At 44.2% G+C, this 24,813-nt stretch overlaps 3 protein-coding genes across 12 annotated transcripts in view; 1 reads left to right on the top strand and 2 right to left on the bottom strand.

Moving 5' to 3' along the window:
* Positions 1 to 8,407, bottom strand: part of cers3a (ceramide synthase 3a) — a 31,848-nt gene extending 23,441 nt beyond the window's left edge. Inside the window, exon 1 of one of the 9 annotated variants that reach the window (XM_042319050.1) lies at positions 8,346 to 8,407. In XM_042319050.1, coding sequence (XP_042174984.1) covers positions 8,346 to 8,392 — 47 coding nt within the window. In that variant the 5' untranslated portion in view covers positions 8,393 to 8,407. The other 8 variants (XM_042319055.1, XM_042319054.1, XM_042319052.1 and 5 more) reach the window with 8 other exon arrangements.
* A 568-nt stretch (positions 8,408 to 8,975) lies between these two features.
* Positions 8,976 to 14,282, bottom strand: lins1 (lines homolog 1). The gene is made up of 6 exons (XM_042319049.1): positions 13,607 to 14,282; positions 13,423 to 13,512; positions 13,044 to 13,185; positions 12,172 to 12,780; positions 11,376 to 11,559; positions 8,976 to 9,732 (listed from the first exon to the last, which is right to left on the bottom strand). Exons 1-6 carry the CDS (start codon positions 13,961 to 13,963, stop codon positions 9,018 to 9,020), a joined length of 2,097 nt encoding a protein of 698 aa, XP_042174983.1. The 5' UTR covers positions 13,964 to 14,282; the 3' UTR covers positions 8,976 to 9,017.
* A 209-nt stretch (positions 14,283 to 14,491) lies between these two features.
* asb7 (ankyrin repeat and SOCS box containing 7) lies at positions 14,492 to 23,109 on the top strand. 2 transcript variants are annotated; one of them, XM_042319037.1, is made up of 6 exons: positions 14,492 to 14,778; positions 15,676 to 15,788; positions 16,266 to 16,370; positions 16,488 to 16,641; positions 18,661 to 19,266; positions 21,788 to 23,109. In XM_042319037.1, exons 3-6 carry the CDS (start codon positions 16,284 to 16,286, stop codon positions 21,925 to 21,927), a joined length of 987 nt encoding a protein of 328 aa, XP_042174971.1. In that variant the 5' UTR covers positions 14,492 to 14,778; positions 15,676 to 15,788; positions 16,266 to 16,283; the 3' UTR covers positions 21,928 to 23,109. The 2 variants fall into 2 exon arrangements, with proteins under 2 accessions (XP_042174971.1, XP_042174972.1); XM_042319038.1 differs by lacking the exon at positions 15,676 to 15,788.
* The last annotated feature ends 1,704 nt before the right edge of the window (positions 23,110 to 24,813 follow it).

The following is a 24,813-nucleotide window of genomic DNA, read 5'->3' as shown; positions in this document are numbered from 1 at the left end:
CGTATAAGGTGTCAATCATCCTAACGACACAGGGGTAGAAGAGGAGCGTTATGTTAGAAAACACATGTCAATAGGTATCACGTTATCGAACAGAGGAGGCTGGTGAGGAGAGGACCCACCAGATCCACTCGTATAAGGTGTCAATCATCCTAACGACACAGGGGTAGAAGAGAAGCGTTATGTTAGAAAACACATGTCAATAGGTATCACGTTATCGAACAGAGGAGGCTGGTGAGGAGAGGACAGCTCATAGTAATGGCTGAAATGGTGTGAATGGAATGCTTACAAAAACATGGAACAAGTGTTTGATACCATTCCATTTATTCCGTTCCAGCCATACTAAGCTCTCGTCTTCCGATTTAACGTGCCACCAGCCACCACTGTTATCAAGTGAGGCCTGATGAATACCTAAAGTAAAGTGGAAACGATGTCGCCAATAAACCACATGGGAGCAAGATTGCAGTGTGCAGAGTCTCTTTCAATCATTTGCTGAATAGATGTGTTTATATCCAGCACCTCAAAGACATTGTTTACATTGTTTGCCATCATTGTACCATCTAAACCGCTGTGAAATATATTTTATACATCCAGAAAACATAGTATTTTCAGCAGTTTGAGCCTGGGGTACGAAATGCTAAGTAAAAAATGCAAAAAGGAAACTTAAAGAGGGGAAGCATAGAAATAGTGTACATGGAATTGCTTCAATGACAATGACAGATCTATAACTCCCATCTATATCTGAATTCTGTCAGGTTGAGCACAAAGCTATAGAATGACAGATCTATAACTCCCATCTATATCTGAATTCTGTCAGGTTGAGCACAAAGCTATAGAATGACAGATCTATAACTCCCATCTATATCTGAATTCTGTCAGGTTGAGCACAAAGCTATAGAATGACAGATCTATAACTCCCATCTATAACTGAATTCTGTCAGGTTGAGCACAAAGCTATAGAATGACAGATCTATAACTCCCATCTATAACTGAATTCTGTCAGGTTGAGCACAAAGCTATAGAATGACAGATCTATAACTCCCATCTATATCTGAATTCTGTCAGGTTGAGCACAAAGCTATAGAATGACAGATCTATAACTCCCATCTATATCTGAATTCTGTCAGGTTGAGCACAAAGCTATAGAATGACAGATCTATAACTCCCATCTATATCTGAATTCTGTCAGGTTGAGCACAAAGCTATAGAATGCAGCTTTAACCATGTTTTGAAGCAATACAGTTTGTTTATAAGTACACTGTTTACAAACAACAGAGTAAAACAAACAAACTAATATTTGGGGTTCTGATGGGGTTAGGCAATTGAACTAAGCTGATAAGGCACCTATAAAAGTTATATTCTTCAAGAAACAATGTGTATATACCGTTAATTTATAAGTCTAAAAAATAGAAGTCCCAAATCGCAGATTGACCCTAAAGATGGAATCTGCAGTAGAGGAAACAGAGCCACTGTCCGCCCCAAGGCCGCTGTTATTGTTTGTTTATTGTTTGTTTGACACTATTCTGCTGTTCTATTGCCTGTGCAATGATGTCCAAGAGAAAAACAAATGTTGGTATTTGTTCTAATCTGGCAGACTGACATGGCAGTTGAACCAATAGGATTACAGTTAAGGGGTTGAACTTAGAATTGGGTGAAGTTTGCATTTGCATGTACTTTATTTATTAACCAGGAATTGATCATGATATATTGTTCATAAATCACTAGTTCCGGATATCAAGAGTGCATTCATTCACTATCAGTCAGATTTGATACCATTTTACAACATGAGTTGATGAGTTCGTTGGACACCAGTGCTGTAGGTCTTGTAGATAGTGTGGGTGTGTATAACCTAGGTCACTCCAGTCAAGTGCACATGCAGTTCTTTATTTCCAATACAAATATTGACACAACAGCCTTCGCCTCTTTCTCAAGATGCTTCCCCACACCTTGTCCAACACACACACGTCAGCAGAGAAAACATCACTGGCAGCGGTAGTCAATGAAATCCAGGGCTGCAGCCTAGCAACATATATCCCAGTAAATCACAGACTAGACTTTTTTTCTGTCGTTTTTTCTAAACCAAGATCAACGCTGAAACGGATCACAACCCCTAGTGGTCAAGTCATGGTACAAGAGTTATGGAGTTCTTCGAATCCCAGATGGCAGTGAGTTGACATACAGCAGGGTTCCCCCAATGGGGGGTTTTATTAGGCCCCCCAAGTGTTCAGCCCAATTATTTATTTATTGTTGGACATAAGACTGTAAAAACAGCATGAAATCATCTCCAAGTGATTTTAATGTTGCAAATGTGTTCTCAAGTATTCCCACGCCTAGTAGAGCCGTGGCGTATATAAACGTAAGCAAGGATTGAAAATATGTCTTAGTCACATATTATATCGGTTTGGGCTTCTTGCGGTCAATTTGCAGTCTACACCCCAACCATCCACACAAGGAAGTAATCATTCCTAGGCTGAATCTAGTTGATAATCCCTAACGTACAGACTGATTCATGTGAAGGGAAAACAAACTACTCGTGAATAATGTCAACAATATCAATAGGGGGCCTCTATGGCCCTGGGCAGATTCTGATGACACACACACACGCCCCTAAACGAGTGCAGACTATTTACTCTTCTTGTCATTTAGTCTTTCACACTGATGTGTGTGTGTGTGTGTGTGTGTGTGTGTGTGTGTGTGAGACGTGCTCACATTTGTGTGTGAGACTCGTTGCCCCCATGGGGTCCATTTTGATGACATCACTGCTGATGTCAGCACATCCCAGGGCTCTCTGCAGTGTTCTGTATAGTCAGTGTGTAACTCAGCACATCCCAGGGCTCTCTGCAGTGTTCTGTATAGTCAGTGTGTAACTCAGCACATCCCAGGGCTCTCTGCAGTGTTCTGTATAGTCAGTGTGTAACTCAGCACATCCCAGGGCTCTCTGCAGTGTTCTGTATAGTCAGTGTGTAACTCAGCACATCCCAGGGCTCTCTGCAGTGTTCTGTCAGTGTGTAACTAGTCATCCCAGTCTCTGCAGTGTTCTGTATAGTCAGTGTGTAACTCAGCACATCCCAGGGCTCTCTGCAGTGTTCTGTATAGTCAGTGTGTAACTCCCAGGGCTCTCTGCAGTGTTCTGTATAGTCAGTGTGTAAGGGCTCTCTGCAGTGTTCTGTATAGTCAGTGTGTAACTCAGCACATCCCAGGGCTCTCTGCAGTGTTCTGTATAGTCAGTGTGTAACTCAGCACATCCCAGGGCTCTCTGCAGTGTTCTGTATAGTCAGTGTGTAACTCAGCACATCCCAGGGCTCTCTGCAGTGTTCTGTATAGTCAGTGTGTAACTCAGCACATCCCAGGGCTCTCTGCAGTGTTCTGTATAGTCAGTGTGTAACTCAGCACATCCCAGGGCTCTCTGCAGTGTTCTGTATAGTCAGTGTGTAACTCAGCACATCCCAGGGCTCTCTGCAGTGTTCTGTATAGTCAGTGTGTAACTCAGCACATCCCAGGGCTCTCTGCAGTGTTCTGTATAGTCTGTAACTAGCACATCCCAGGGCTCTCTGCAGTGTTCTGTAGCTCACATCCCAGGGCTCTCTGCAGTGTTCTGTATAGTCAGTGTGTAACAGCACATCCCAGGGCTCTCTGCAGTGTTCTGTATAGTCAGTGTGTAACTCAGCACATCCCAGGGCTCTCTGCAGTGTTCTGTATAGTCAGTGTGTAACTCAGCACATCCCAGGGCTCTCTGCAGTGTTCTGTATAGTCAGTGTGTAACTCAGCACATCCCAGGGCTCTCTGCAGTGTTCTGTATAGTCAGTGTGTAACTCAGCACATCCCAGGGCTCTCTGCAGTGTTCTGTATAGTCAGTGTGTAACTCAGCACATCCCAGGGCTCTCTGCAGTGTTCTGTATAGTCAGTGTGTAACTCAGCACATTTCACTGCCCTGAAAAAACATAACAACAACGCCACATCACAATGACTTTGCGGAGACAATGGAACCACCAACCAAACACATCTACAGGTCGAAATGGAACAACAAAACAACCTTTTAACCACAGAAATTGAACACTAGTTATATTGCTGTGGTCTGATGGGCAATGTCCTTTCTAGTAATTCTGTGTCTATGCGTTTAACCTTATCTTGCACTGATAACACATCTGTGACGCAATGGCATCATGATTCAAAGATAATATCGTGGCGCCAAGCATATTACATACTGGCACTACCTAGCCTTAGTACCTGTATGTTTGTTTTACTACAACAGATACAAACTACCTATCAAACACCTGTCTATCAAGTACCTGTCTATCAACACCTGAACAGCAATAAGTCCAACTGACCTGTGTTGGTATGCCACTGAGAGAACATTCTGGAATGGCAGTGTGCAATATGTATGGTGTATGTTGCTGTATGAGATGAGTTCAATGTGTATGACATGGGTAATATTCAATGTAGGGTAGGTATTATGTTGAGGATGTAATGTACAGTGTTTATCATGTATACAGCAGTACTGTGTGTCTAAGACAATTTGACAGTTTATCCTATACTAGCAGCCATGCTAGACAACCTAGTCACGTCGGACTAGTCCATAGAGCGATGGGCAGTGTGTATTAGCGGTAGAACACAGCCAATAAGGAAGGCCTTTTGCATTGTTAGCGTTCTGTTGAAGATCATCTGGGGATTCAGACATTCAGTCAGTGAAGAACATGACAAAGCACACTCTGTCTGCATATTGTATCTGTTTCCTTCCCTTTCTCCTCTCCCTCCCTGGTCTCTCTGTTTCTTTCTCTCTCCCGCTGGTATCTGTCCATCTCTTTCTCTCCTCTGACTCTCTCTCTCCCTGGTCTCTCTCTCTCTCTCTGTTGCTCTCCGCTCTCTCTCTCCATCCCACATACAGGGGCACAGGGTTCAACTGTATCATACTTTTTCATCAACTTTCTCAAGCATGATAAATGTTTGTCGGTAGGGAAGCATACCAGAACGAGGGAGTGATTTATTATCTTTGACGTGCATGAAGAGATCAAATACATACATCACGCAAAAGAGGTTTGCAGAATATGACTGAGTGGGAAAGACGTTATACGTGTACATGATTAAGACAGAACCTAGAACAGACTGCATGCTCAACTCACATAGTATTTTAATGATTGAAAAACAATGGCTCCAATGTATCAAAGATGATCTTTAGATTTTAACCCTGAAAATGACTGTTCAGTCCAAAACTTACAACTAAGTGCAGAATAGGAGGCCAAAAGGTGAAAGTGAGGATAAATAGTGTTTTCCTCATTCCACACACACACACACACACACACACACCACTAGATATCCCAAAGAACTGTGACAGGCACTGTTAACTGTAAAGCAATCCGTTTCCATGAGTACATGCTCTCCAAACACAAACATCTTTAGAGTAGAGTAAAACCAGTCAAGATTAATCTTAAAACTCTGATTACATTTGGAGATTTTTTACAGTTCCATTTAAACCAAAATGGTAATTACACTTCACTGGTTGAATGCTGATGACTTCACGTGGGCGATCCAGCTAAAGTGCAAGAGATCCATCATAGTTTGAGTTTAAGTTACAAAACTATAAATCAATCAACCTCGAGAGCGCTCAGGAAAGCCTTAGGTGGAGAATCTCTATACACTCACTGACCTACTAAGCCTTAGGTGGAGAATCTCTATACACTCACTGACCTACTAAGAAAACAGAGGGTCTATTCAGTCCAATCCTAACATGTAAGATAAAGCTCAGCTCCTCTAACAGGGGGACATGCTCACCTGAAACAGACGATTTAACATCAACCTCACTCATACAACTCCCACCGGTTGCTTGGGACAGACGCGAGTTGAAACCCGCTCCTCCGTTAACGAGGACAGGTGTAAAACAACAGAAAACCAGCGATAGCTATTCACATCCCAGGTAGAGGACCCCAGACAACACTCCTACAGCACATTCCCTGAAACCATCCAATGAATCCAAGGTCATAGGGAAACAGAATATACCACAAGGCTTTCCACCGTTCCACCCTCAATATGCAAACCAGCTAAGGTAGGTCCTATCCTCACCCTCAGTAGGGAAACCAGGTAAGGTAGGTCCTGTCCTCACCCTCAGTAGGGAAACCAGGTAAGGTAGGTCCTGTCCTCACCCTCAGTAGGGAAACCAGGTAAGGTAGGTCCTGTCCTCACCCTCAGTAGGGAAACCAGGTAAATTAGGTCCTGTCCTCACCCTCAGTAAGGAAACCAGGTAAGGTATAGGTCCTGTCCTCACCCTCAGTAGGAAACCAGGTAAGTTAGGTCCTGTCCTCACCCTCAGTAGGGAAACCAGGTCCCTGTCCTCACCCTCAGTAGGGAAACCAGGTAAGGTAGGTCCTGTCCTCACCCTCAGTAGGGAAACCAGGTAAGGTATGTCATGTCCTCACCCTCAGTAGGGAAACCAGGTAAGGTATGTCATGTCCTCACCCTCAGTAGGGAAACCAGGTAAGGTAGGTCCTATCCTCACCCTCAGTAGGGAAACCAGGTAAGGTATGTCATGTCCTCACCCTCAGTAGGGAAACCAGGTAAGGTAGGTCCTATCCTCACCCTCAGTAGGGAAACCAGGTAAGGTATGTCATGTCCTCACCCTCAGTAGGGAAACCAGGTAAGGTAGGTCATGTCCTCACCCTCAGTAGGGAAACCAGGTAAGGTAGGTCCTGTCCTCACCCTCAGTAGGGAAACCAGGTAAATTAGGTCCTGTCCTCACCCTCAGTAAGGAAACCAGGTAAGGTATGTCATGTCCTCACCCTCAGTAGGGAAACCAGGTAAGGTATGTCATGTCCTCACCCTCAGTAGGGAAACCAGGTAAGGTATGTCATGTCCTCACCCTCAGTAGGGAAACCAGGTAAATTAGGTTCTGTCCTCACCCTCAGTAAGGAAACCAGGTAAGGTATGTCATGTCCTCACCCTCAGTAGGGAAACCAGGTAAGGTATGTCCTGTCCTCACCCTCAGTAAGGAAACCAGGTAAGGTATGTCCTGTCCTCACCCTCAGTAGGGAAACCAGGTAAATTAGGTTCTGTCCTCACCCTCAGTAGGGAAACCAGGTAAGGTAGGTCCTGTCCTCACCCTCAGTAAGGAAACCAGGTAAGGTATGTCATGTCCTCACCCTCAGTAGGGAAACCAGGTAAGGTAGGTCCTGTCCTCACCCTCAGTAGGGAAACCAGGTAAATTAGGTTCTGTCCTCACCCTCAGTAAGGAAACCAGGTAAGGTATGTCATGTCCTCACCCTCAGTAGGGAAACCAGGTAAGGTAGGTCCTGTCCTCACCCTCAGTAGGGAAACCAGGTAAATTAGGTTCTGTCCTCACCCTCAGTAAGGAAACCAGGTAAGGTATGTCATGTCCTCACCCTCAGTAGGGAAACCAGGTAAGGTAGGTCCTGTCCTCACCCTCAGTAGGGAAACCAGGTAAGGTATGTCCTGTCCTCACCCTCAGTAAGGAAACCAGGTAAATTAGGTTCTGTCCTCACCCTCAGTAGGGAAACCAGGTAAATTAGGTTCTGTCCTCACCCTCAGTAAGGAAACCAGGTAAGGTATGTCATGTCCTCACCCTCAGTAGGGAAACCAGGTAAGGTAGGTCCTGTCCTCACCCTCAGTAGGGAAACCAGGTAAGGTATGTCCTGTCCTCACCCTCAGTAGGGAAACCAGGTAAATTAGGTTCTGTCCTCACCCTCAGTAAGGAAACCAGGTAAGGTATGTCATGTCCTCACCCTCAGTAGGGAAACCAGGTAAGTTAGGTTCTGTCCTCACCCTCAGTAGGGAAACCAGGTAAATTAGGTTCTGTCCTCACCCTCAGTAAGGAAACCAGGTAAGTTAGGTCCTGTCCTCACCCTCAGTAAGGAAACCAGGTAAGGTAGGTCCTGTCCTCACCCTCAGTAAGGAAACCAGGTAAGGTAGGTCCTGTCCTCACCCTCAGTAGGGAAACCAGGTAAGGTAGGTCCTGTCCTCACTAGAGCTGTTGATGTAATGTTGACTGTGGGAAACAAACAGGCGTGACAGTCCCTCCATTCAGTAGGCAGGCTCTCTCTCCCTGTCTTTGTTTGACATTCTTTAAAGGGTCACACCCAGCTCCGGCACAATTGGACAGGAGTTTTTTCCTTCCCCTCCAGGTACGTTGTCGTAGAGGGACAATAATGGAGAAGTGTCACGATGCAACACACACACACAGAGAGATAAACAGACAGACACACACACAGAGAGAGATAAACAGACAGACACACACACACACACAGAGATAAACAGACAGACACACACACACAGAGAGAGATAAACAGACAGACACACACACACACAGAGAGATGAGACAGACACACGACCAGCCCCGCTACCTGCAGTCAGAGGTGCCCTCCGGTGATAATCTGTGGCTTGTTTGCATTGTTCTCCAGATAACGCAGACAGGAGAATAGGAGCAACTCCTCCACACAATAGTCCCTCTAGTAAAACATAGAACGAGGTGAAAACAGAAGTAAGGAGATCAACAGAGACAGGTGGGAAAAATAGTGACGTTCTGTTGACTTGTTTAAGTGACGTTTGGTGGACCGAAGGGAGACAAAAGAAAACATATAGTTGAAAGAGGTGGGTGTTTACTTACGATGGTCATGCAAACAGGACGTGTTGCTTTTGGAACGTCTTTATGATTCAAATGTAGTTGGAAATTAAAGGAAGTGGTCATCATAACCATCCCTTCATAAACAATGCTTACCTTAAGTTACCATCCAACCACAAGGTCCCCAAAAAGAGAATCCCATTCACAAATAGGATGCCATGAAAAATGTTAAAGTATTAAAATATACATGTAAGAAATCTAGAAGCCACTGTTGAAGAATTCCCACAATTCATGCTTATTCCATCCTGATTCCAGGAATCTTCCAAAAGCAAATGTATTTCTGTCAAACTGGGAATTTTGGTAAAGTTATAGGAATTTTACAACCCTCAAAATATTACAAATGAGACCAAAATGCATTTACCACCATGTAACATTTATTACATCATTACGGAGTTCAGCGCTGTGAACAACATCTCTTCGCTTCAATCTGTGTCAGCAGTTTCAAGAGCGAGGTGGCATTGTAAGGGAACAGACTCCTCCTCTGCAGTCTAGTCACCACCACTCTGAGCTCTGTCAGACACATAACAGTCCTATCAAAAGAGTGGCTGTTGTGTGTGTGAACCACAGAGTCGCTGTGTAGCCTATCCTGTGTAAGGCCTGATGGGAGGTCACCGTCCTCAGTCTCAGACTCCTCTGAGCTGCCGTAGTCCACCAGACGGAGAGGGGGAGTAGAGGCCAGGGCAGTTGCACTCCCTGAAGGCAGACACAAGCTGGGCTGCAGACAGGGAGCTGGCTCTGGGTCCACGATGGTAACTGATCCTCCAGAATGGCTGGAAGTAGACACGCTTCCACGAGAGGCACACAACGACTGCTGGAGTTCCTCTCTCAGGTTGTCCAATAGTTGATCGTCTTTCTGGCTAATCTTCCAGCTCAGTTTACACCGGTCCGACCCATCTATCTTCTGACAGACCGTTCGGAAGCCTTCCCAGTCGTCCCGGAGGTGTTTTAGGTAACGGACAAAGTACTCGAGGAAGCAGGTTTCCGTTGAAATGAGGAAATCGAGGAGAATGCTGTGGTCGAAGGAGATGTTGCGGAGGAGGAAGAGAAAGTGACAGTGGGGGTTGCCGCCGACAACACACACAGCATCAGCTTCCAGGTCAGACGACACTCTGTAGGAAGACAGACAGAAGAGTCAGACATCTCAAGGACATAATAGGCTTGTTTCCCGGACACAAAATAAGACTAATCCTGGATTTGCCAGCATTTGCATTGAGCATTGTTTTTAGTCCAGTGTCTGGGAAATTGGTCCAATCAGGTTCTCAACCTACTCCTTTATGTGGGTGACTGATCTTAGATAGTCAGAGATATCAAAATGTCAGATTTTCATAAGCAGAATCAAACCAACCACTGACAAAACTGCAATTCAGAATTCATCTAAAAGAAAGCCACATAGAAATACTGCCTTTTGGCCATCAGCCAGTGTTTCAGCCCTCGCTACATGTTGTCCGGACCTCTGGCAGTCTCTTTGGGGGTACCACGGGGTTCAATTCTTGGGCCGACTCTTTTCACTGTATATACGATGTCGCTCTTGTGCGGGTGATTCCTTGATCCACCTCTACGCAGACAACACCATTCTGTATACATCTGGCCCTTCCTTGGACACTGTGTTAACAAACCTCCAAACGAGCTTCAATGCCATACAACACTCATTCTGTGGCCTTCAACCGCTCTGAAAACGCTAGTAAAACTAAATGCATGCTATTCAACCAATCACTGCCCACACCGGCCCGCCCGACTAGCATCACTACTCTGGACGGTTCTGACTTAGAATATGTGGACTACTACAAATAACTAGGTGTCTTGCTAGACTGTAAACTCTCCTTCCAGACTCATATCAAACACCTCCAATCCAAAATGAAATCTAGAATTGGCTTCCTATTTCGCAACAAATCCTACTTCACTCACACTTCCAAACATACCCTCGTAGAACTGACTATACTACTGATCCTCGACATCAGCGATGTCATTTACAAAATAGCCTCCAACACCCTACTCAGCAAACCGGATGCAGTCTATCACAGTGCCATCTGTCACCAAAGCCCCATATACCACCCACCACTGCGACCTGTATGCTCTCGTTGGCTGGCCCTCGCTACATATTCGTTGCCAGACCCACTGGCTCCAGGTCATCAATACGTCTTTGCTAGGTAAAGCTCCGCCTTATCTCAGCTCACTGGTCACCATAACACCCAACCGTAGCACATGCTCCAGCAGGTATATCTCACTGGTCATCCCCAAAGCCAACACCTCCTTTGGCCGCCTTTCCTTTCAGTTCTCTGCTGCCAACGAATTGCAAAAATCGCTGAAGCTGGAGACTAATATCTCCCTCACTAACTTTAAGTATCAGCTATCTGAGCAGCTTACCGATCACTGCAGCTGTATACAGCCCATCTGTAAATAGCCCATCCAACTACCTACCTCATCCCCATATTGTTTTTATATACTTTTTTTTGCTCTTTTTCACACCAGCATTTCTACTTGCACATCATCATCTGCACATCTATCACTCCAGTGGTAATTTGCTAAATTGTAATTACTTCGCTTATTTGGCCTATTGATTGTATTTTTTTAAATTGTGTTATTGACTATTCGTTTGTTTATGTGTAACTCTGTGTTGTTTTTTGTCGCACTGCTTTGCTTTATCTTGGCCAGGTCACAGTTGTAAATGAGAACTTGTTCTCAACTAGCCTACCTGGTTAAATAAAGGTGAAATAAAAAACAGAATGAAGGTATGTATTAGGTTGTATGGTACCTGTGATGGAGGTATAGTAGGAGTAAAGCCTTTGCTGCTTCCATCATGTCGTCGTCCTGCTCTCCAAACACCAAGGACACCCAGCAGCAGGAGTGAGATCCCTGCTTCAGCTGGACCCCACGCTGCCTCAGGAACAGCAGCAACGCACTTAAATAGCCATGGATGCCTATGGTATTGCATACACCTGTGGGACCAGAGACAAGTGAATGGTCAGAGTGGGTAAAAGTTGCCTCTACCCAATGATTCCAGATCAGATATTTTCACAGCCATAATGGTTAAGGTTTGGATCTCGGTAGGGTAATCTGATTCTAGACCTGAGGTTAGGGGTCCTGAGGAACTTTTGCCTTGAGAGAGACAATACTTAGTGAAATACTGTTCTTGTGTGTTATGTGTTGGGAAACATTGCCCCCTATTGCATACTTCTGTCTGAATTATCGTTCCTGTCATCATGATGTTTTTCTCCTTCTGATTATTTGAGCTTTAGAAACTAGTCATGTTAAAGTTGGACTCAGCGATATGACAGATGCAGAAAGTAAACAGCATAGTGGGTCAATTCCTGCAACAACTTCCACGAGGCTCAACATCGCTGTTTTGGTACCGTGGCTACCACGCTCAAACAGAGCAAAGTGAACACATGCACATGCTCAGATACTGTGTATGACTGTGTGAGAGAGAATTATTGCATGTCTCTCTTCTCAATATCTGCGGTGCTGCTCTGAGTCTACCTTTAAGGTAGAATAAACGTTGTGCCTAGTGTAGATATGGTTAATAACATTTACAAATAGTCCTATATTACCTTTCCCACCAGCGGATTGGATTTTGTATTCCAGTGACTTGAGCACAACTAGACTAACAGCCCTCAGCATCACATGATCGAACGCATCACTGCTCCCTCCACACGATTGGCCTGTCCCTCCAAAGAAAATGGCCGCCGACTCCACTGGAACACACTGTAACCAATCAGTGTGCACTGCCTGCAACACATCATCAGCCAGTGTAAGAATGTCACTGGTCATGTGATCATCTCCATGCGTTAGGGAGGACGCCTCGCCAAAACCCATGTCCTCGCCTGCCTTCTGAAGGAGAATCCTCTTTAAAAGCAGAAGCACTTGCTTCTTCACAAAGTAGTGGACATGAGAGTCGACTATCCGCAGTAGCGCCGATGCCTGTACGAGGGAGAGCCTTGAGCTGGTGAAACAGACACTGGTGGTGCTTAGTTTGAACCTGGCTGCAGTGAGCACTTCCAGTAAGTCTAGGAGGTTAGTCAGAGTTGTAGCCCAGTCTGCCGTGTTACTACTGGGGTATGACGCAGAGTTCCCATGGCCCAGACTCTCTACAGGGACAAGCTGGGAGTAAGCAGCAGTGAGAGCTGTGTCGAATGTGGCAAGAAGTTTCTCCACAGTCCCTGAGGGGAAAAGAAAGAGAAGGCCCCACTGTGGCTAAAACCAATGTACATTGTATTGACATGGAAGATGCATAGGTAGGTAGAATACAATTACAATGTCAACACTCATAGCCACACTGTAGTTACACTATTCCAGCCTATGTGGCCTAACTACCACGTAAATACATGGTAAATACATAGGTTTTGGCACCAAGTGGAACTTATTTGGAGTCAAATAAAAGACACATGTTGATACAATTGATGGATGAATTGTGTTTCAATACCAGGTTTATATTCTGATGTTTCTTTTAGAACTGCTTTCAGGACAGTGGTAAGTGACCATGTGCATGCATCCAGTTCGTTGCCAGAGCAAGGGTTCTGGAGCACTTGCAAGCACTTCCATTCCCAAATCTGGTTGACTGTATTCTAGTTAAAAAAAGAGAGAACTGAATGTAAGGATCTGCTTAAATAAAGCCTGGTAGGCCTGTGTGTGAATAGGATTTTACAGTATCAGGTGACAGATTTGGGTTCTCTAATGTGAGACTGTCTGATGCACACAGAACTCCAAGAGTTACTTGACTAGTATTCAATATAACTTACTTGACTATGCAATACAATATAGTCATAAATCACACAAGATATGAGAGCAATCAGAAAACTCACAAAGCAACGCAGCTCAAAAATAACATAGGAGGATACACTCTTTGCAGCTAGATGAGACAGCAACCTGTCCTTGCAGCAGGCAAGGTGAACCTGTGGGAGGTGGAAACAAAAATGTTATTACTATAAACAAACCAAAGGACAATACAAATATATTTTCCAATTATATGCAGGAAACCAAACTCACAAGTTTGGACATAAAATCCATATGCTGGAATAATACTGTAGAAACATCTTTGAAGTAAAGGCTGGTTTCTTGAGACAGTTGTTGAGATGTCAGCTTGGAGTTTATTTTCTCCACCAGAGTCAACACAAGACAAGCCAGTTCAGTTCCATTTGGGTTTGGAGAATATTTGGAGGACGTTAGGAGATCTCTGGACTGGTCCTGATGCTGAGAATGATAACCATCACTGGCATCAAGAGTCAGTTCACATACACATGTGAACATGGAGGATGCCAACTCATGGCTACTCATTTTGCTGGGTGATGTTCTCAACAATAAACTTCTGTAAGCATCATTTAGGACATGAAATTGTTCATTCATGTTGACACAGCGTTTGGGTTTTCAATGATCACGGGGGTCTTGGCAATGGTCAATCTGAAAAAAAGAAAAAGTAGCACAGAGTTTTTCGGATTTTGATTAGATTTCTGCCACGCGAACCACATTCTACACTTTACTAAGCGTGCATAAAATAAATTGCAAGGATGGTATTATACATGTTTTCTGTACACTTTTGTATAGCGCAACACTGAATATTAAAATGATATCCCGCCGCAATTAATTTATCTTTTGAAAAATAAGCATTCTTCGACTTTGCGCCGACCATCTCGAAACAATAATTGTTAACATCTCTTCCTGTTTGGTTTGCGTTGCATGCTGTGACTTGTAGTGCGATGTATAATGTACAGTTAAACACTTTAAATGTTGTCGTACATCCTAACGTTTCTGGACCGAAAATGACCAATTTAGTCTATATTGTATTTAAAATATCAATTTGTAATTTTATTTTTTAAAGTATTATCTTAATTTTAGGTTCTGGCTGTGTTGTGTACAGACAGTGCACCACGTGACTGAACACGGAAGTATAGCGTGCGATAACATTTCGTGGAAAATTGGGAAGGAGTTCACTCATTCTATTGTGTTAACAATGAGAAGAATTATAGCCATAGAATCCGTTGGCCTACTTTGTTAGAAATCGAGCTAAACAGACTGAAGTTCATAAAGTTTTGCAGAAGGATGCTGATTTGACAGCTCAAATTCCTCGCTCCTTGTGCCTGATTGGCTAAAACAAGCCCGTTGAAATTGGGTGTTCGCATCGGTGGAGAATGGCTAGCAAGCCTGCTAGCTTCTTATTTTAAGTAAGAATAATGCATTAATTCATCAAAGCTAGCTAACACCTACCTTGTGTAGTTGAAGTATGGTTGCCTTCTCGAGTCGTGCACATGTTCACATAGCTATTAAATTGTTACAAATGTTTTAAAACTCTGAAATCCAATGCATTCCTAGTAGCTTGAAAAACTGGGTAACGATTTAGGCTAATTGCTAACCAGCAGTAGTTGATCGATTAATTTCTTCCTTAAAAGGGAATTGTGTGTATATATAGCAATATATAAGCGCAGTGTACCGTAGTATCATGCCGTAGTTTGTGGGCATGTAGATATATAATTAAAATAAGTCAGAAAGGAGTAGAACAAGTTGGGGTCGCAGTACTAGCTAGCTAACGTTAGCTAACATTCCATTGTTTGAGTACATAGTTAGCTAACTATTAGCTGGCCAATGGCTACTTGGATAACTAGGTTGCTGTGGATTATTTTAAATTAAACTTTGTCTGAAATGCATTGTCTAGTCTAGCTTTAAAGAACACCGCTATAGCTACAACATTGCCCTAATTTGGAAGACGAAAGGCAGCAGCCGAGCTTCCAATACAGGTAGCAATCTAACTGTTAGCAAGTAAGCTCTACTAGTTAGCTTTTGTTTGTATCGTATTGTAAGCAATTAGCCTACTAGCTTGCTTGTTTTTACATTCAACGTTATCTAGGTAGTTATAGCTATCATACCGCCATCCCATTTGGATAGAAGCTAGCTGCAGGTATAGCTAACATTACATTTATGTGAAATGTTTAGCTATTCCCATTTCTCAGTTGCTGTCATAATGTTATGATTGTCAATGCAGTATGTTTTTTAATGCCTTCTATTGGGTAATATAAACTGATGAATGTGAACACTCATTAAATTGTCTTTGGGTTTTTTTTCAGAGTCTGTGCTAGCCCACAATCCATTTGAGTGGAGTTCTTATCTGTCTGTCGTACTGTTGCGCAAGAGAGACACATGAAAATTGTCTTAACTACATAATCAAGCTTGACAAAAGGTGAACATCTATCTGCTGCTGTTCAGTATGGAATACCATAGGGTCCATAAAGTATACAAGTGTTATGCGCACCTAGAAGTGGTGCTGCGGTGGTCACCAACCCTGGTTCCTGCCAAGCATCAAATAGCCTACCTGTTTCAACTGATCACCAGAGCTGGTGACCACTGTGGTATAGTGCAGTGGGGACCCCCAGTTGTCTAACAGATTTCCTCTATTCCACCCGAGCACCCCTCAAGCACCCCTCAAGCACTTGGTTCGTTGAATGAGATGTGCTAGAACTAGAATGTGCAACGGCTTTTGATCCCAGCGGAACAGTTGGATTTAGAAAACCTGCTAATGTATAGTCAGCTGATTTATACCAATAACACAAATGTATCCATGATGATGTACTGTTATCAAAACGAAGGCCTAGCTATTTTTGACTAATAACCCAAATTAAGTGATGCAGCTTATGTGTTTACTGTCTCAACTCTCCAGACAGAGGACTAGGTGTGGATGACCCCTCCCCTTACGAGATGTAACAGGATGCTGAACCATCACTGTAGAAGGAACCCCGAGCTTCAAGAGGAGCTGCAGATACAGGCAAAGACACTTAATACCAAGATGGTCTACTCTACTGTTAGCATTTCCCACTGGTAAATGACTGCTTATGCTAAAGATGAATGCTAATGCTCTTGGTTTGTACTGTCTTTGCTCCAGGCTGCAGTGGCAGCGGGGGATGTGTACACTGTCAGGAAGATGCTGGAGCAAGGCTACTCTCCGAAGATCCGTGATGCCAACGGGTGGACCCTGCTCCACTTCTCCGCTGCCAAGGGGAAGGAGAGATGTGTCCGGGTCTTCCTGGAGCACGGAGGTGAATACGGGGGTCTGGGGTTTTGGTCCACACGAGGTTGGGCGCACCTTAATTGGATAGGACGGGCTCCTACTAATAGCTGGAGCGGAGTCAGTGGAATTGTATCATACACATGGTTTCCATGTGTTGGATTCCATTTGCTCCGTTCCAGCCATTATTTATTTTTATGAGCCGTCCTCCCTTTAGCAGCCTTCTGTGCTGTTGTCACATGTTGAATGCAGTGTTCCGCCTTCGTTCTTTTTCCTTGGCAGAGCTCAAAAAGCCCCCGAGGTTATAGTCATGGCTAAATTGAAACCAATGGAGGTGAAGTGTCAGTAGAGATGGGTGGAAAGACTTTTCACAACTGGCCTGGTGACAAGGTCGGTGAAAGGATTTGTCAGAATCCATGTTCACAAAGAAAAGGAGACTAGCAGAGGAAATGGTTGTCACACATCAAGGGTCTGCCATATGATGCTACATGCATCCATTCAGTGGCTTTATATCAGTAATCTAATCACATATTTGTTCATAATGATTATCCTTTCACATGTGCTGTTTGTTTGAGATATATTTCATATTGGTGCACCATGACAGTGCAACCTGAATCAAACTCCACCTTTGAATTGTTGGTCTATAGATGGCAGTATATAACCAGTCTGGGAATGGCAGCAGTTTATCTTCTCCACAGCTTCACTCCCAGGTCATTCTAACATGGTATATAGGCTGTAGGGTGAAGTTGCCCCTAGATGCTGATCTTGGTTCGGTTTGGCATTTTCCCCACTAATGGTTAAGGTTAGGACTGGGGAGGGGGAAGCTCATCCTAGATCTGAACCTAGAGGAAACTTTACCCTATAGCAGTTTAACATTATGCTTCTGAGCAGAGTGAAAATCATGTTCATTTTGTGAAATTATGATGGAAAAGTGTTGCAGTCATTTATTGTTTTTATTTAACACTATTAAAATGTGTACAGATTTTGATTCCAAATCATGTGGATGCAGTGATCATTACATCAAGTCCAGAGGGCGCTGTAGACCAAGTCTCTCAGTAACTGTTTTCTCTGAAGAGCTCATTGGACGAGTCAAGGGTTTATTCTGGATTATGCGCAGAAAAATTAGACTGTTGAAATGTATGCATAACCAACAAAGCAAGAGAGTATTTTGTTACCCTTGACTTAATTGTCTAAAATAATTTAACGATACGCTAAAAATAATCTCTTTGCTGGTCAGTCAAACAGCCTACCTAATGGATTTATGTTGGATGAGAGGGGAGCCAGTCATTTTTAACAAGGCTGTTTGAATGGAAAATTCCACTCTGGATTTAGCCTAGGCCCTAGCAGACACTGACGTGGTCATTACCTGCACTCTCGGCCTTGGCTAATTGAAATAGCAGGACTTTAACCCCTGACCCCGCTTTCACACTCTAATGTCTCACTGATGCTAATTGTTCTAATGCTCCAGCATCTGCCTGCCCACTCTTTCCTTTCACACCACAGCAGACTTTAAAGTGGCAATCAGCAGATGAAATAATAACACAGTGGAATCCCCACTCCTGTTTTGGTAAAAAGCTGAGAGGTGGGACTGTTGAACTGTAACCACCCTCAAATTCATAGACGGAGCAATGGATGCAAGGACTGACCGTCCGTCATATCAAAGTATAGTTTAAACCATTTTTTTTAGGCTGTGTAGCGATTGTTTACATTTACTTTGTTTACAAACATTGGAGTAAAACAAGCTTATATTATTGGTTCTGATGAGGTATGATAGTTGAACTGCGCTCATGAGGCATAAGTTATATTCTTCAAAAATCAATGGAAACATATAATTAATTTAAGTTCAGAAATGGATGTAGTAATTGCAGATTGTCCCTAAAATGTTTTACGCAGCTGTCACTCAATAATCCATCCTCTTGTTTCTCCTCTCTCTCTGATTTTTATTTGTTAGTGTTTTAACTGAATGTGCCATTTTCTGTTGTAATAAAGAGCCTGTAGAAGACAGTTCCCCTCACCCCCCCCCCTTGTCCCCTGTCTATCTCCCCCGCAGCTGACCCCACAGTAAAGGACTTCATCGGCGGCTTCACGGCGCTCCACTATGCCGCCATGCACGGCCGTGCGCGCATCGCCCGCCTCATGCTGGAGTCGGACTTCCGCAGCGACATCATCAATGCCAAGAGCAACGATGGCTGGACGCCGCTGCATGTGGCTGCCCACTATGGCCGCGACTCTTTCGTGCGGCTCCTCCTTGAGTTCCGTGCCGAGGTGGATCCCCTCAGCGACAAGGGCACCACGCCCCTCCAACTCGCTATCATCCGTGAGCGCTCCAGCTGCGTGAGAATCCTGCTGGACCACAGCGCCAACATCGACATTCAAAATGGCTTCCTGCTGCGCTACGCCGTCATCAAGGGGAATCATTCCTACTGTCGTATGTTCCTGCAGCGGGGTGCGGACACTAACCTGGGTCGCCTCGAGGACGGGCAGACCCCGTTGCACCTATCGGCACTAAGAGACGACGTGCTGTGTGCTCAGATGCTTTACAAGTACGGCGCCGACACCAACACAAGGAACTACGAGGGCCAGACTCCCGTGGCGGTGTCGTCGAGCATGTCGGGCATCAGCCGGCCCTGCCTGGACTTCCTACAGGAGGTCACCAGTAAGTCTTGGGAGGGGCACCGTCTGGGGACACTGGGCTGTTAGCAGTACTGGTAACGTATCGCTAGTGGATATAAACACTGCTTTTAATATAATGTCATGGCTTGACTGGGACTCAGCGTTTCCCCTAGATTGCTTTATCAGACAGGCAGAACGATGACGCCCTAAAATGAACATCCGAAGATGAGTTAAATATAATTGCCAATGTATCAATACAACTTAACATATTCGTTGTTGGTTGTCAAAAACATTTGTGCACATCAGACCAGTAAAGTAAATGAGGGCTTTCTATGAACCTGAACAGAAACATGAAGTCAAAACAGGACCGGGCGATGGAAACGCTTCAAGTCTGTTTCAGGAAGTGTTGGAGCGAGATTGTAAGTTGAGAGGAGAAAAAGAACCTCCAGAAACATAGGGACAGGGAGCGTTGTCATGGTTTTATAATGACCAGTCTTCTGTTGGGGGGGGTGGCACGATGTTACCTGAAGCAGAAATCATTTTAGAGAGGCACAATGCCCTGCTGCATTCCTCTGTGTTTCTCACTGAACTTTGATATGGAGATATCAAAGAGCTCTGGGCTGCTCCCAAATGGCACCCTATACTGTATATTCCCCATAGGGCTCTGGTCAAAAGTAGTGCACTATGTAGCGAATGGGGTGGCCATTTGGGACGAAGACCTGCTGTGCTATTTCAGACTGACAGCCATGTGAAGTCAGACCCCTCTATTCATTCAGACCATAGCAAACGATCAGCCAGATCACATATCCCCCCTTATTGATTACACTGACTACCTCAGTGGGTGAACCCATCTGCTGCGGCTAGCAGGGCCTTGTTGAAGGATGAATGGCACCCAGCTCTTATGAAGCTCATTGTATATTATGCCATAGATGTGTGGTGTTTTCCGTAGGTTGTTTCTCAGGTGGGTTGGTTGGGGAGCAGAGCGTCGGCCCCCTAGCTACATCCAGGGCTGTCGCTGCCAACACTGACATCTCAACTAGATAGATGTACAGAGATGAAATGGAAACCAGAATGTCTTTTAAAAGTTGAAATACAACCAAACATTATTTCACACTTACCTTGGCTGAAGTTGGTTCACCAACACTGATATTTCACCTGTAGTCTATAAATGATTGTCTTGAAGCCTTTGGTTGTAAAGGAGAAGTGTTACTCATCTTCCATATGATTTGTCTTTATTTAGACAGTGTGGAATGTGGATGAAGGGGTAGCCTATAGTTGAAGAGTGGAGAAAGCACTACCACTGTGCCGTGCTGTCGCACCGGTTTGAGATTTTAGTTCAGTTTCACCTGGAGAAAGGAAAGGACAGCTTAGTTCTGGAGACTGCAGACACACAGAGAGGACAGTATGGTTGTGGTGACGGGGAGAGACGAGGACAGTATGGTTGTGGTGACGGGGAGAGACGAGGACAGTATGGTTGTGGTGACGGGGAGAGACGAGGACAGTATGGTTGTGGTGACGGGGAGAGACGAGGACAGTATGGTTGTGGTGACGGGGAGAGACGAGGACAGTATGGTTGTGGTGACGGGGAGAGACGAGGACAGTATGGTTGTGGTGACGGGGAGAGACGAGGACAGTATGGTTGTGGTGACGGGGAGAGACGAGGACAGTATGGTTGTGGTGACAGACGAGGACAGTATGGTTGTGGTGACTATGGTTGTGGTGACGGGGAGAGACAGGGACAGTATGGTTGTGGTGACGGGGAGAGACGAGGACAGTTTGGTTGTGGTGACGGGGAGAGACGAGGACAGTATGGTTGTGGTGACGGGGAGACGAGGACAGTATGGTTGTGGTGACGGGGAGAGACGAGGACAGTATGGTTGTGGTGACTGGGAGAGACGAGGACAGTATGGTTGTGGTGACGGGGACAGACGAGGACAGTATGGTTGTGGTGACAGGGACAGAGGACAGTATGGTTGTGGTGACAGGGACAGACGACAGTATGGTTGTGGTGACAGGGAGAGAGGCCATCCAGCTGGGTTGGATCCTGCCCTTGTGTGAGAGAGATTTAATTTTTTCTCTAACCCCATTAGACTGATAACACTCCAGAGCTAGCTTCCTGGATGCTAATAGATTCCTAAACATTTTAAAACTGCCAATAAGAGGGTGTTTGGCCTTGAGCTGCCTGATCATTTGGGAAACATGTTTTGAAAGGCTCATTATTGTCCCATTTGAAGTGTGGAATAATCTAAAGTCCCAGTGAGAGGGAGCTTACTGACCAGCTGCTTGTTTCAGAGTCAAACGTCATGAATCAAAGTGAAAGCAGCTAATTGGCACTAGACATGCTTGTCTGACTCACCCTGGCTCTCCTGTAACAGCGGGACGTCCAGTCTTCTGCTCACCTTGTACATCCTCAGTCTTTTGTGCAAGATTAGTTATGAAAACACGCTTAACTTCAACCTTTTATTTCATACACACCATTGGTAGAATGAGCTGTTCTTACTGTCCTGTTGTGGAAAAGGGCGATCTGCTTTGATCTCTTTAACAGATGTGTTGTATCTTTTCAGGACAACCCAGGACTTTGCAGGACATGTGTCGGATAAACATCCGGCATCACATAGGTCTCCAGAGCTTGACGTTTCTGGAGGACCTGCCCATTGCCAAGGTCATGAAAGACTACCTAAAACACAAGTTTGACAATGTGTGATAACAAGAGTTTTGTTTTTTATATACCACACGAACCAGGCAGACGGAGAACGTTGTTCTCTCCTTTCATCAGACTATGCAAGCATTGTGCTACCTTCCGTTGTCTGAAGCCTGGAGGAGGTGGAGGACCAGGTTTTTGTACAACCTCCAGAGGTCACTTTGTAACACGTTGCCGGATGGAGACGGAGGATCTTTCTCTCTCGACCGTGTTTCGAACCGCGTTAGCAGCATTACGTCTTTGGATGGACGACTGAATTGGATGGATGGGAACAGGTGGCAATGTTTCAAGTAGGGCTTTGTTTCAATCATGATGAATGGTTGGTGAAGGGGTGCAGTCCTACTTCCTGTTGTGGAATAAAGCTTGTTTTGATAGAAATGAGATGACCGGCGATTCGCTGCTGTCTTGTTACCCATAATGTATGTCAGATTTCAGTCCACATCAAGCCAATGATTGTTTTTGTGGAGATGAAGTGTTCCTATTAGTTTTCATGAAGACGCCAACATTTCTTTGCTTTGGTAAATCTGGGCAAGTTGAGCACGAGAGAGAAAGGTTTGTCAGACTGACAGTCTTTTTTTATGTGTAAAACTTGTTGCAGAATGGGTCAATCTTGTGATACAGCATTTCAAATAATCAGGTTATCAAAACCTCTTAATTATTCAAGTATTACAAAAGCTCAGTGTTGAGTTAACTCAAGCTTGAGTTGGCTAAAGTAGACCCGTTTTGACCTGATTTATTGAAGGATTCACAAGTGAGTGATACTGAGGAGGGTTTTCAGTAGAGGGAAGGCCTGAGTTTCCCACATTTCTAGTAGGTGTTCACAGGATGAGTCATCCAGCACGGCTCGGTGAAGTCTGTCTGCAATGGTTACCATGTACAGACAAAACATCGTTTTTAAAAAAACTATGTAAATAAATGTCATATATGTACAGCAGATATTTTTCTAGAATTATTTAAGCGATGATCTCTTGTATTAATGTATTTGGAGTTTGTTGGATGGTATTGTGTGCTGTTGATGTGACCCATGTGTTGGTTTTCTATGTGTTGGCGTGTCTTTTAAGAGTTTTAGAAGATACGCACGTGTATTTTTGAAACTGAATATTTAGTTAATTATTTTTACTTTGTGGGAGATGGAACGGGTATTGGGTTAAGAATAAAATAAGTGAATTTGTGTTTAAATGTCAATGGCCCTGTTTTTAAATCATATTTGTTCACATTTGTGTTAAGATTTTTTCCCCATCACTTTGATTGTCACTGATATTAATGAATGGTGTTTCCATAGATTTTTGCATGATTTCAAAGACAGTATTTGCATAGTTTTTTGGCCAACATTTCAAAGTGATGTCTGCGTTGTAATTCTGAACAGACATAAAGAGGTGGTAGAGGTCTTCCTCTTGCTGATGCAATGTTTTGTTTAATTTGCATCTGGCCTGTGGTCAAACGGCAGTACTCTGCTCCCTACCTTAGATTTGATTTGAATTATAAGCGCAGACTTTTCTAATTCACTTTGAATACTTTTCGACAGCACATTATTCTGTTGCAGAGACTTTAAAACAGGGGTCGGCAACAGGGCCGCGAGCCCTCAGGATTTTCCTTTTGGGTCAAAAAAGACAAATCAACTGGAATTCAGCTAAAAACAAATTTAATTTAGGAAATCAGTTAAAGTATTTCCATAAATAAATGATTGTGTCTCAAGGTATGAAATTGTACTTGAAAATAACGATTTATTTTTGGGATTAGTTGTGTTCAATTTGCAGTGCACAAATTATTAGAAATATGTTCTGACGTTGCGACCATCCGCTCCGACAAAAATCTGCCCGCGGTTTGAGTTGCCTACCCCTACCTTAACCAACTGGTAGAAATGTTGAAATGCAGGTTGATCCTCCATCCTTAGTTAATGAAAGGAGTTTGTTTTTATTTGTGTGTGTGGTGTATATATGTAGTACCAGTCAAAAGTTTGGACAAACCTACTCATTCCAGGTCTGTGGGGCGATGCACAATTGGCCTAGCGTCGTCCGTCCGGGTTAGGGAGGGCTCGGCCGGTAGGGATATCCTTGTCTCATCGCGACTCCTGTGGCGGGCCGGGCGCAGTGCACGCTAACCAAGATTGCCAGGTGCGCGGTGTTTCCTCCGACACATTGGTGCGGCTGACTTCCAGGTTGGATGGCGCTGTGTTAAGAAGCAGTGTGGCTTGGTTGGGTTGTGTATCGGAAGACGCATGACTTTCAACCTTCGTCTCTCCCAAGCGCGTACGGGAGTTGTAGCGATGAGACAAGATAGTAGCTACTAAAAAAAACTATTGGACACTACGAAAAAGGGGTAAAACACAATTTTTTTAAACTATGAAATGACACATGGGATCATGTAGTAACCAGTAAGTGTTAAATCTAAATATATTTGATATTCTTCCAAGTAGCCACCCTTTGCCTTGATAACAGCTTTGCACACTTCACATTCTCTCAGCCAGCTTCATTAGGCTTCATGGAATGCATTTCAACAAGGCATTGCCTTGTTAATTTGTGGAATTTCTTTCCTTCATGTGTTTGAGCTAATCAGTTGTGTTGTGACAAGGTAGGGTTGGTATACAGAAGGTACAAAACAGACCTCCAGGCTGTGTAAGGGCTATTTGACCAAGGAGAATAATGGAGTGCTGCATCAGATGACCTGGCCTCCACAATCACCCGACTTCAACCCAATTTAGATGGTTTGGGATGAGTCGGACTGCGGAGTGAAGAAAAAGCAGCCAACAAGTGCTCAGCATAGTTGGGAACTCCTTCAAGACTGTTGGAAAAGCATTCCAGGTGAAGCTGGTTGAGAGAATGCCAAGCGTGTGCAAAGCTGTCATCAAGGCAAAGGGTGGCTACTTTGAAGAATCTCAAATATAAAATA

The sequence above is a fragment of the Oncorhynchus tshawytscha genome, unplaced genomic scaffold (genome assembly GCF_018296145.1).
Source record: "Oncorhynchus tshawytscha isolate Ot180627B unplaced genomic scaffold, Otsh_v2.0 Un_contig_57_pilon_pilon, whole genome shotgun sequence".
Taxonomy (NCBI): domain Eukaryota; kingdom Metazoa; phylum Chordata; class Actinopteri; order Salmoniformes; family Salmonidae; genus Oncorhynchus; species Oncorhynchus tshawytscha.
Note: the sequence above shows the minus strand (reverse complement) of the source record. Positions and strands in the feature narration are given on the sequence as shown.

Bases quoted from the DNA above. Each gene is read 5' to 3' on its own strand.
- asb7 (XM_042319038.1), top strand. From the start codon at position 16,284: ATGACCCCTCCCCTTACGAGATGTAACAGGATGCTGAACCATCACTGT. The intron at 16,371-16,487 runs GCAAAGACACTT...TCTTTGCTCCAG, and splicing joins AAGAGGAGCTGCAGATACAG to GCTGCAGTGGCAGCGGGGGA. The intron at 19,267-21,787 runs GTAAGTCTTGGG...GTATCTTTTCAG, and splicing joins CTTCCTACAGGAGGTCACCA to GACAACCCAGGACTTTGCAG.
- lins1 (XM_042319049.1), bottom strand. From the start codon at position 13,963: ATGAATGAACAATTTCATGTCCTAAATGATGCTTACAGAAGTTTATTG. The intron at 12,781-13,043 runs GTATTGAAACAC...TTTTCCCCTCAG, and splicing joins AACATCAGAATATAAACCTG to GGACTGTGGAGAAACTTCTT. The intron at 9,733-11,375 runs GTACCATACAAC...GTCTTCCTACAG, and splicing joins CTACTATACCTCCATCACAG to AGTGTCGTCTGACCTGGAAG.